A 12,434-nucleotide genomic window follows, 5' to 3' on the forward strand; every position below is an offset into this window, starting at 1 on the left:
CTTTCCTAAATGTGCTGTGTGGAAATATGTCAGTTTGCTGATGATATTAATAAAATCAGTTAAAAACTGAAATCAAATGTATGTTTACAGAGACAATGAGAGGGATCTGCAGTATGTGCAGGAGTACAAACCTGAAAACGAGGAAGTCAAACACATCCGAGTTCTGCTGTACGGGCCGGTCGGATCCGGAGAGTCCAGCTTCATCAACTCTGTCAGCAACATCCTACGAGGCAGAATGAGCATTCCTGCTGGAGCCAGTGCTACCACCTCTGATAGGAGTTTCACCACAAAGGTAAAAACACTTGATCTGTGTCAAAAATGAAGCTTGTTAAAAGAACATCACTTGTTATTTGCTGTTTGGTTAATTTGTAATTCTTGGAGCAGATATCACAGTGATTCATAGGACAGTTTATGCAGGTGGTTTCACAGGCTGGAAATACTGCTGTAGGTTTATGTTCTGATCATCAATTTGAATTATTTACAATTTGTTTCACACAAATGGGAACAAACCTCATCACTTTACTCACTGAATTCATTCCAAACTGATCCAGAATCTGATTTAAACAGCTGAGAGTCGAATCTTTAGCCTCATTCACAGAGATGTATCCAGGGTTTTTATACAAAATCAAAGATGCATGTTTCTCTGTTTGTGTTTCAGTATGAAACTCATGAAATCAGGAAAGGAAGAGGAAACCCAAAGACCTTCTACCCGATCGTCTTCAATGACATCATGGGTCTGGAGGAGGGGAAGAAGTGTGGTGTTCATCCTGAAGACATCAAACTGGCCATGAAGGGACGTGTGATGGAGGGTTACAAGGTACAACTGTCACATTATCATATCATATATTATGTCTGATCAGGGGTCTCCTTTATATTCAGCAGCTCCACCCAAACACAACACTGGAACGTCACATCATCACATTTCATGAGGAACTTGTTTCTGTTGTCAGAAAGCCTGTCTGCTCCTCTGATGATGCTGCATTAACTTATAAAAATGGCTCCATGTCTGGTTCCTCATTAAACCCTCTTGAGATTAAAGAGCCCGTCCTACAAATCCACAACACCTCCCTCTTCAGGATCAGCTGCTCCTTAAGGGTCAGGGTTAGCCATCCCCCAGTTCCTCATAACAGCCTTCTTACTGGTTATTAACTGTATTTAAATATAAATATAAATATCTGCAGCTTCTCATCACACTTGATTCACAGAAATTACAGAACCAAACAGTTCATTTTAAGACAGCTGATATCCTGTATTTGTTGGAATTAGTTACAGTTACTAGTTGATTCTCTTAAAGAGTAATTGAATTACTTTACCAATTACTGCATATATAAAATAAAGTAACTTTTGCATTACTTTTAACTTTTAATGTGTAACTCGTCCCACAGTCTCAGTAAAGGCTCCGTTTTGTTTTCTCCAAAACACCAAATCAGTTCAGTTTCACAAACATAAAAAAAGACTCTAAAGTCTGTTCCGGGTTATTCTGCAGATTCACAACTCATAACAGGAAATCAAAGTTGGAAAAGAAGCTGCAGTTCAGTAACATTATTTACAATATATAACATTATAACTCCAGAGACAAAGCTTATGTTTTACTACGTGCTGGTTACATTCAAGAGCATTTGCTGTTCAAAGTGTGAGATGACTTCTGTGTGGATGAATTAGAGATTCTGTGGATTCAAGTCCTGCTGTTTCAACAGCCAACATACCAGAATAACATATGTGATAACATTGACCTAGCCTTGGATGAAAGGAGAGATTTATTTGAGACTGGAGAATACAACATTGACTGGAAAAGTCTGACAGGAAGAAAACTAAGTTTAGTAAATATATGGAGAGCAGGAATTGATCAGTACATTATGTTGTACCAAAGTCCTCAATAAACAGATGCAGCAGTGCAACTGAAACTATTATTGACCTGAAACTTTGTAATCAACCAAGTAATAAATACTCTAATGCTAAATGTGTCCTGCTGTCTTTACATTACACTATATGCATCACTGAATAAGCCAAAGACGCCTCCTCGAGTGACCTGGCTGTCCTGTGTGAGAGGGCTGCGCTCTGATTGGCTGAGACAGCACCTTCAGTATTCACAGATGTCAGCAGAGTTCAGGACTTTGAGGACATTTAAACACACACATTACAGCATCTTCACTGACCTGTGAGACGTTAGTTCCCTCAGAGACAGAAGACGACTCCATCACATCACCTGCAGACTGTTGGTCATCAGAACTGCTTCTCTCTGTGGAAACAGGTTCGGTGAGTTATTGATTTACAGTTTTAGTTATAACCAACATCTCTGCTGAGTGTCTCTGACCTTCAGATGGATGAGACATGTTGTATTCTGGAGCAAAAGAAGAATTAAAAATAAGAAGAAGCAGAAATAGATTCTGTGTTTCTGACTCATTTAAAGTCAGCTGTTAATCAAAAACACAACAAATGTCAGTTATGAGAGAAACATAAATACTCACAATGTCATTACAGGTTTTACTTTTAACTCACGTTCACAAATGTGATACGATATGATTTGTTGAGTCCAGATTAATCAGGATGAATGGTTTGATTAAACGTGAATATAATAAATATCCAGATTTAATCTAATATTCAGATGTTTCATCTGCGTGTGGACTGATTCAGTCCTGCTGACATGAGAATAAATCCTGAAGCATAACATCAGAGTCAGACTCAGGTCCACTGAGGTATTTATCACAGTGCTGCAGCACCACCTGCAGGTGACACTTGATATGTGCACGTGGCCTCTAAATTCATCTCACTGAATCACACCTGCATGAATTCCACTCACAGTTCATCAATATGAAGAAAAACACATGAACAAGTCTTCAGCTCAGTGAAATATGTGATAAATGAATCAGATGATATGTGACACACACTTTGTCTCCTGTGTACAGATTTATACACTCTGAACATCACTGGGTTAAAGTTTAATCCAGTTTGGATCAATACAGCAGCAACAACATCAGGTTAACTTTATCAATCTGTTACTGTGAGCCAGTGTTACACACAACAAGCTTTAACTAAAAACTGTCACAGATTGATTGTTTCTACAAAACGATTCAAAAGAGACACAAGTTATTAACAATCAATAACAAACTGTGACATGTCAGTTTAAACAGAGTAGATTATAACAAGCTTTAGTTTGTGTAAATAATAAAAATAACAGTAAAACTGGCTCAGAACAACATTAACTCAGTATTGTATCGACTCAGACTGGGTCAAACTCTAACAGTGATGTTTAGAGTGTGATAAAAGATTCACAGTATGTCCATGTGATCAATAAAATAAAGTTTCCTGTTAATGACGAAACAAACGTTTGAATAATCTCAACTTTCCACTTTCAGAAACCATGTGACTTATAAGAAACCCACCAGCTTCTCTGATCCACTGTGTGTGTGTGTGTGTGTGTGTGTGTGTGTGTGTGTGTGTGTTGATGCTGGCTGTTGTATTTATGTTGATCGTGACTCATGAAACAGTGGAAGGAAAGTGAGAGGAAACTGCAGATAGAGTCAGTAACCTGTTGGTTCCACTGTGCTGCAGAACTACGACAGCAGAAGAAGAATGCTCCCTTCTCGTCACCCTTTGTTTAAAGGTAGGAATATTTCTCCTCAGATTATTCGGTACAATTTAACTAAAGCTATTAATACAAATATCTGCAGAAAATATGTTTCTGAATAGTTCTAGTTTTGTTTTCATTTGTCTGATTTCTCAAAAGCTTCAAACCAGAGTTCAATAAAATGTGGTGAAAAGTTTAATCATCAACAAGTGATTCACTTTACACATATTTCTGCAGTTTTTACACTTCTCTGTAAAACTGTTTTTGTCACTCCTGCTGTGAACAGAGATGTGTTCAGTTACTGCTAATGCAAACACAACGTTTCCTGCTTCAAATTAAAACCAGTGAGCCATGGACTGGCTTTTATTGTGAAACAGGAAATGTGATGTATTTGTCCCTGAGGTTAGCGCTGATTGTCTCTCTTCACTAAAATGTCATCAGTGTAAATGTTACTGTAAACTTTTATAAACTCAGTTCTGTTTCTTATTGTAAATATATTTTCTTAAAGATCAGAAACATTTATTACATTTATTCATTAAAACATTAATCAAAAGTATTGATCATGACGTCCTTCATATCTTCCTCTCTACAGCACTTCTTCTGTTTCCTCATGTTCATGGTAAGAAACACATTTAACAGCAGAATATAGACGACATGTTAACAATATGAATATTATTCTCCTTCAATGTGAAACTTTGTTTTATTGATGTAAATCTGTTTCTTTTAAACTAAATTCTTCTTAAATTGAAACTGAAAACTGACTTCTGTTTAGTTTGGTTTCATCAGTTTGGATGAAATAAAAACATTAAAACAAGAAACAGTTTCCTCTTTGATACTAAAAGCTGCTATAAATCACTGAACCTTCAATTCATTGTAATTTGCAGCATTTTTATTTATTCCATGTTAGATTAACATCAAATAAAAAGTCTTGTATTACATGTTCATGTTTCCTAAATGTTTGTCTTTGTAGGATCTGAGCCGCCGCCTTCTCCCAGTAAGACATTAAAATCTGTTTCTGAATTCTGATCTTTATTGACACAGAATGACACATGATGTTAATGAAAATGTTTGTTTTCTCTTCAGCTCTCAGTGAACCATGGAGACAAATATCTTGGGGGTGAGTTTATGTCTCTGCTGTTTAACATAAAGGATGGAGTGTGACCGACATGTTTGTAGTTTTAGTGAGCAGCAGCAGCACAAACAGCTTCAGAGAGGCTGAATATATTTTACTGTCAGCAGGTGGAGTCAGGTGAGCTGCAGTATTGTTATTATGAGTCATATCTGCTCATTATTAAAGGCTGCTTCAGGCAGTTCTGTGGATCATAAAACCACAACTGCAAACATGTAGAAACACGATGCGACCGTGGAAATCAGTGTCATAATACAAAACAGATGAATTCTGCTGAGGAGTTTTGGTCTCTATAGCTGATTTGCCCTTTCATGACAACCGTATGGGGGGCGAGTTTTTTTATATCTCACCCGTTTACAGAGACAATGAGAGGGATCTGCAGTATGTGCAGGAGTACCAACCTGAAAACGAGGAAGTCAAACACATCCAAGTTCTGCTGTACGGGCCGGTCGGATCCGGAAAGTCCAGCTTCATCAACTCTGTCAGCAACATCCTGCGAGGCAGAATGAGCATTCCTGCTGGAGCCAGTGCTACCACCTCTGACAGGAGTTTCACCACAAAGGTAAAAACACTTGATCTGTGTCAAAAATGAAGCTTGTTAAAAGAACATCACTTGTTATTTGCTGTTTGGTTAATTTGTAATTCTTGGAGCAGATATCACAGTGATTCATAGGACAGTTTATGCAGGTGGTTTCACAGGCTGGAAATACTGCTGTAGGTTTATGTTCTGATCATCAATTTGAATTATTTACAATTTGTTTTGCACAAATGGGAACAAACCTCATCACTTTACTCACTGAATTCATTCCAAACTGATCCAGAATCTGATTTAAACAGCTGAGAGTCGAATCTTAAGCCTCATTCACAGAGATGTATCCAGGGTTTTTATACAAAGTCAAAGATGCATGTTTCTCTGTTTGTGTTTCAGTATGAAACTCATGAAATCAGGAAAGGAAGAGGAAACCCAAAGACCTTCTACCCGATCGTCTTCAATGACATCATGGGTCTGGAGGAGGGGAAGAAGTGTGGTGTTCATCCTGAAGACATCAAACTGGCCATGAAGGGACGTGTGATGGAGGGTTACAAGGTACAACTGTCACATCATCATATCATATATTATGTCTGATCAGGGGTCTCCTTTATATTCAGCAGCTCCACCCAAACACAACACTGGACCGTCACATCATCACATTTCATGAGGAACTTGTTTCTGCTGTCAGAAAGCCTGTGTGCTCCTCTGATGATGCTGCATTAACTTATAAAAATGGCTCCATGTCTGGTTCCTCATTGAACCCTCTTGAGATTAAAGAGCCCGTCCTACAAATCCACAACACCTCCCTCTTCAGGATCAGCTGCTCCTTAAGGGTCAGGGTTAGCCATCCCCCAGTTCCTCATAACAGCCTTCTTACTGGTTATTAACTGTATTTAAATATAAATATAAATATCTGCAGCTTCTCATCACACTTGATTCACAGAAATTACAGAACCAAACAGTTCATTTTAAGGCAGCTGATATCCTGTATTTGTTGGAACACGTTACATTTCAGCATCAAATGATCCAAAGTCTGCAACATGTGTGACGTCTGAGTGACTGTTGACTTCTCACCTTCAGTGTGATGAACAAAGAAATGTCTGAGAGTCGGAGGCTGTGTGGTCGTCTGTCTGTCTTCCACATTTAATGATCTGAAAGCTCAGTATGAAGCTCTGTTTCACATTTCTGTTTTATAGTTGGTCAAATGTTTATCTTTAATGTTCAGTCCTTCATATAATGTGTCATTCATTCAAGTTCTACATTGTTTTCCAGTTCGACCCAGTATCTGCACTGTCAGACAGCGATCCAGGATACAACCAGTCCCCCTCTCCAGACGATCAAGTCCACGCTCTGGTTTGCATCCTCTCTGCTAACACAGCAGAGATTAGTGAGTCAGTCTTAGAGAAGATGAGGGGCATCAGAGAGGCAGCCACAGACCTGGGTGAGAACAGAGTTTACTGAAAGTGTGCATCCACTGATCCTGTTTTATTCAGGTTAACTTGATCTGAACTCCTGGTCTCCAACATTAAAACACATCGTTCAACTTTCAATGTTGACTTTATTTTCCTGGAGGGGAGATGAGTCTTGCAGCCAGTAAACACAGAACCAACAGACAAACGTACATTAAATACATGAAACATGTACATCAAGTACATCAACCTAGAGTTTCACCTTCTAATAGTTACATGGAAAACTTTTCAAGAGAAGAGTCATCACAAATATTTAAGTTTGATTTCCTGAGAGATAAAAGAATTAGAGACTAAACAGACACCTGCTGCAGGTCCGTGTTTCTTCATATTATTACATATTATTATTAGTCCAAGACTCATCTATGAATAAGTCGTCTCAGTTTGATACAGTCCATGATACAACGGTCAGGACTAAATATATATTGAAATAATGTGCAGACTCGTATCAGATTAAAGCTTTAAATACACTGAAAAAAAGTGTTTACAGCCTTACGTTTGTATTTTTAAAACTCAAAAAAATTAACAAAAATGATTTTAGACAATGGCTAACATGTTATAATTTATTAAGTCCATAAAGGCCTTTATGAACAAGATTTTAAAGATAAAACATTTTACTGTGAACAGAGGTTAAAACTGAGACATTTTAGTTTGTAGAAAACAGAAACTTTCTCCTCCTGTAAACAGATTGTTCAGCTGTTACTTTAAATTGACTTTGTTGTTTAATACAGTGATAACACACTGAGCCAATCAACCCTCTGATCCGTGAATACACTGAACATGTTTTATTCACAGTAACAAAACCTTATTTATATGTCATGTAGAGAAAGTGCTGATGTGGGATTTTCATACAGGATCTCATTTATGTGTGTGGATGAACAATTATTTTAAAAAAAATGAATTATTCATATTTTCATTGATTTATAGGCACATAAATACTTTCAATGATAAAGGCACAATAATGATATAAAATCACTTTACATGTAAACAGACTGAATTACAGTTTAATTTCTTACACATTTCTGCTGGATTTGTGTGTATGAATAATGAAACTAGATTTTTTACAACTTTAAACTGTTTTATAAAAATATTTTCAGTGATTATCACTAAAATGTGCACATTTATCAGCATCTGTATTTTTCTCATCATTTGGGTTCCTGTCAGTTTTATAATTTGTTAATTGACAAAATAATAAGTGAGACATATGACTGAGTTTGAGCTGAAAGAAAGAGACCATGTATGTGGAGGTTTAAAAGGTAAAAAAGACAAACATGAATGCAGAGAAAGTAAAAATGAAGCTAAATGAAGCTGGACTGCAGAGGGTTAAAACCAGGTTTCAGTTAGCCTGATCATGTTAGCTTTGAGTCGGGTTTAAAGAACTGAGTGTGTTTCTGTATCTGCAGGGATTCCTCAGATGATGATGATCACAAAGATCGATGAGGCCTGTGCTGAAACTGACAAGAATCTGAGGAACGTTTATAAGAGCAAATACCTGAAGAAAAAGGTGAGTTTATACAGAAATGTAACCTAAAGCTTTGCAGTCAAAAACTCACATTATTAATGTTGTTTCTTTAATATGTAGATGAAAGATTTGAGCTCAGCAGTCGGCATCCCGATGAACTGCATCTTTCCTGTGAAGAACTACAGAGATGAAATCAACCTCAACGATGATATGGACACTCTGATCCTCAGCGCTCTGAGACACATGATCAACTTTGGAGACAACTTCATCGACAAAATGTAAAAATTATAAACAGAAATGAGCAATAACACTTTATTTACTGGTTTTACTTTTTGCTAATTATCTTTTATTGTCCATGTCTGTAGTTTAAGGAGATAAGGAGTCTGTTACTGTCTCTATGTGCCACTTATAGAAACAGAGGTTGTGTCTGAATTTTCTTGTAGTCAGCTGAAAGGAAAACAACAGTTTATTATAATTAGTTTATTTTCACAGATCAGGTCATTGATTCAATCAGGTCAGAGCAGGAATTTCTGTGGTCACATAAATATGAAGGCGTAGCAGTGGAGTCTTTCTCTTTTCTTTTAATTTAAAAATGTATTCTCATTTATTTAGTTTAACAAACAATGCACTAATATCATTACAGTATTAATCAGTCCTTATGAACCCAGCTCCATCTGGCTCAGCGTAGAGAGCTGAAGTCATGACATCACTTCCTGTTCAGCCTCTGTAACTCACTGAAATCTCTCATTCAGCATCTCTGTCTGAGAAAATGAAGCAACTTGATTTAAAGGAAATAATCTATCCAACCTGCCCTTTCTAGGTAAAATCCTGGAAAGGGCAGTGTTGATACAGCTAGAGGCTTTCTTACATAACAATGATATTTATGAAAAATTTCAGTCTGGTTTCAGAGGTAAACATAGCACCGAGACTGCTCTCACTAAAGTCATAAATGATCTAATGTATGTCTAAAATAATGAGCGCAGATAAAAAGAACGTTTCTGTTCTTGTTCTCCTCGATTTGACCACTGCATTCGACACCATTGATCATAAGATACTTCTGAACAGACTCGAAAGCTGGATCGGTCTCTCAGGAACCACGCTGAGCTGGTTTACGTACCTCACAGACAGAAACTACTTTGTTAGTCTTGGTGACTATGTTTCCGAGAAGCAAAGCATTCTCTACGGTGTTCCTCAGGGCTCGATCCTTGGTCCCTTGTTATTTTCTCTTTACATCCACTTGGTGAAATTATTCGTAACCACAGGATTCATTTTCACTGCTATGCTGACGACACCCAGCTGTATTTATCTGTAGCACCTGACAATAAGGATGCCCTACACCCTCTACTAAACTGCTTCTCCAGTATTGTGCAGTGGATGAATGGCAACTTTCTCAAAAAAGTGAAGTCTTTATCATTGGCACGGACGCTCAAAGAGATGAAATAATAAATAGACTTGGAAATCTGGCCCTACAGGTAAAACCAATAGTGAAAAACCTGGGTGTCATTCTTGATCCTGACCTCAATTTTGACAATCATATCAGCAATGTTACTAAAACAGCCTTTTATCACCTGAGAAACATCGCAAGAGTCAGACCCTACCTCTCCCTGGAGGATGCAATAAAACTGACTCATGCCTTTATACTCTCACGGTTAGATTATTGCAACGCACTGTATACTGGTTTGCCAAAAAAACTATTGATAGACTGCAACTCGTCCAAAACTCTGCAGCAAGAATTCTAACAAAACCAGTAAAAGAGTTCACATTACTTCTGTGTTAGCATCTTTGCTCTGGCTCCCAGTAGCATTGAGGATAGATTTTAAAATTCTTTTACTTGTTTTTAAAGCTCTGAATGGGCTAGCACCTTCATACCTGTCCGATTGCCTGTCAGAGTATGTTCCAAATCACTGACGAACAGCAAGAGGTACGGCGACGCTGTCTTCAGTTGTTATGCACCGAGGATTTGGAACATGCTCCCTCCTCATATCAGACAGGCCACCTCGGTTGACAGTTTTAAGAAGCAACTCAAAACCTACTTCTATGACCTCGCCTTTAATCGATTTTGTTTTACCCCGATGATTTTATCCCTTCTCTAGAATTTGTCTTTTACTCCTTTACTATGTTTTAACTGATATTTATCCTGTTTAATATGTATGTGTGTATATGTATGTATATGTTTATGTATGTATGCATATATATACGCATGCATATGTATATGTATATATATATATACATGTATGTGTGTGTGTGTATCTATGTGCTTGTGCATGTGTATATATCTGTATCTATGTTTTACATTTCTTTTGTGAAGCACTTTGAGCTGCATTTTATGTCATGAAAGGTGCTCTATAAATAAAGCATGATGATACATGATGTGCTGTCACTGTGTTATGGGTGTATAAATAGGTAGAGGTCTGGCTGCAATGAGGTAATGAGTAAAGTTTTAGTTCAGCAGTCAGCGCAGTCATCTATGATCTGGGAGACTCCAGTTCAAGACCCGATGTGGGAACCTCCTTCATAAGGTAGTTTATTCATGAACACTTATTGTAACACTTTAATTTTCTAAAATTAAAAGTGTCATAAAAACAAAAACAGGATTTTAAGTCTTTTTCTACTTTTATTCGAATACAAATACAGATACAAATACAAATACTGGGATCTCTGCACATCCCTACTAATAATAACACTAATAATACAAGTAAATGTCCTGCATCCAAATTTATTTCAAAGTACAGAAGTATCAGCAAATGTACAAGTACTCACGATGTAAATGTCTCCTCTCAGAGGGTTTGTGGTGTATTATTACAGTATTTGTTATATTACTGGATTAATATGACTGATGTATTAACATGTAAGGAGCATTTTCGGTGATGTAGCTAATATTCATTATTGTTGTTATGTGAATGGAACTCAAGTGCTGGATGGGTTAGGGTTAGAACGTCCTCCTGCTAAATAAAAAACAATCCTCTTAAGTCCATCTCCTCCCTACAGAAGAGTCTCTGTTGCTCAACTTTTAACAACATTAAAGAGACCAGATCACACCAGTCTTCTCTTCACTGGTCACCAGTCACTGTTAGAGCTTTATTTTAAGATTTTATTGATCACATTTAAAGCACTTCATGGTTAAGCTTCCTGTTATGTTGCTGCTGCTCCTCTATGAATCAGATCCAGTAATCACCATGTTTTCCTGTGTAATAGCTTGTGATTTTACTGTACATCATGACGATCCATACAGTAACCTTTGTAGTAATAATTATATATATAAGTAGAATTTTAAAATGTTGTTTAGTTTTTGTATGTTGTATTTCTTTATATCAAAATCATTTTTAAAGTTTAAATCCATTTGATCTGACTGTTTTTTACCTGCAAAAATAACTGCTGACAGTTTGGGAAGGAAATAGTTGCTTATTTTAATCTTTTTATTGCAAGATACATGTGATCCTGGTAGTGACATTTTTTTTTAAAATACTTTTGTATAAAACATGTAAAACTGGCAAAGACTGAGAATCTAACTATGGATTATACATCTGTTGAGGAACTGACTGGCCTGTTGCTAGCTATCCTTACTGTACGTCCAAGTAATATCAAAGTTATTATCCACACTGGGTCTTTTGACATTCTGTGAAAGAAAACAGGCTCTGAAATCCTGACAAAAGATTTTTCCCTACTACTGGAAAAACTGAGCGACTATAAATCACAAGATACACTAATTTCTGGACCAATCCTGACCTGGAAGAAAGGAATTGATTCTTTTAGCAGACTTGCTGGCCTGAATACATGGCTGACATCGGTGTGCATCACCCATGGGATAAACTTAAAAATAGACAATTTCAATATTTTATGGAACTAAAGAGGCTGCTTTAAACCTGATGGGATTCATCCAAACATCACTGGGTCCAGACTACAGGCTCCCCCGTCACCTGACCCTCTGCTTCAAATCACTGAAGGCATCCAAAAGATGGACCCAACGACCCCCCTCCCCCCTGCAACACAGGAGTTAGTTATAACTACCAGACTGAAGCTCAGTCAAATTGATGAACTATTGAACATAAGAACCACAGTCATCACCGCTCAGGTGTCCACCAGAGATGAGACAGAGCCCATGCTGCTTCATTAAACATACTGGTGATCTTAAACAGCCGTTGGCGTGTTCAAACACATCGTAGCAATCACAGACCACCTGGTACCTGTCTAATCTATCTGTTAATCCTGAACAGAGACCTGAACATTCATATTAATAAATAGAATGACTCCAAAGCTGTGGAGCTTGTAAATTTACT

At 37.3% G+C, this 12,434-nt stretch overlaps 2 protein-coding genes across 4 annotated transcripts in view; one reads left to right on the forward strand and one right to left on the reverse strand.

The window, feature by feature from the left end:
* LOC137192205 (interferon-induced protein 44-like) overlaps positions 1 to 12,434 on the reverse strand; it is a 116,130-nt gene that overhangs the window by 16,300 nt on the left and 87,396 nt on the right. The window lies entirely within an intron of this gene.
* Positions 3,408 to 10,527, forward strand: LOC137192204 (interferon-induced protein 44-like). Its single transcript, XM_067602726.1, has 9 exons — positions 3,408 to 3,604; positions 4,161 to 4,187; positions 4,539 to 4,562; positions 4,652 to 4,685; positions 5,058 to 5,259; positions 5,626 to 5,784; positions 6,502 to 6,670; positions 8,099 to 8,199; positions 8,278 to 10,527. Exons 1-9 carry the CDS (start codon positions 3,574 to 3,576, stop codon positions 8,437 to 8,439), a joined length of 909 nt encoding a protein of 302 aa, XP_067458827.1. The 5' UTR covers positions 3,408 to 3,573; the 3' UTR covers positions 8,440 to 10,527.

This window comes from Thunnus thynnus, chromosome 11, assembly GCF_963924715.1.
Source record: "Thunnus thynnus chromosome 11, fThuThy2.1, whole genome shotgun sequence".
Taxonomy (NCBI): Eukaryota; Metazoa; Chordata; class Actinopteri; order Scombriformes; family Scombridae; genus Thunnus; species Thunnus thynnus.

Excerpts from the sequence above, each read along its gene's own strand:
- LOC137192204 (XM_067602726.1), top strand. The coding sequence starts at position 3,574 with ATGCTCCCTTCTCGTCACCCTTTGTTTAAAG. Across the intron at positions 3,605-4,160 it reads TCGTCACCCTTTGTTTAAAG|CACTTCTTCTGTTTCCTCAT; the intron begins GTAGGAATATTT and ends TCCTCTCTACAG. Across the intron at positions 6,671-8,098 it reads AGAGGCAGCCACAGACCTGG|GGATTCCTCAGATGATGATG; the intron begins GTGAGAACAGAG and ends CTGTATCTGCAG.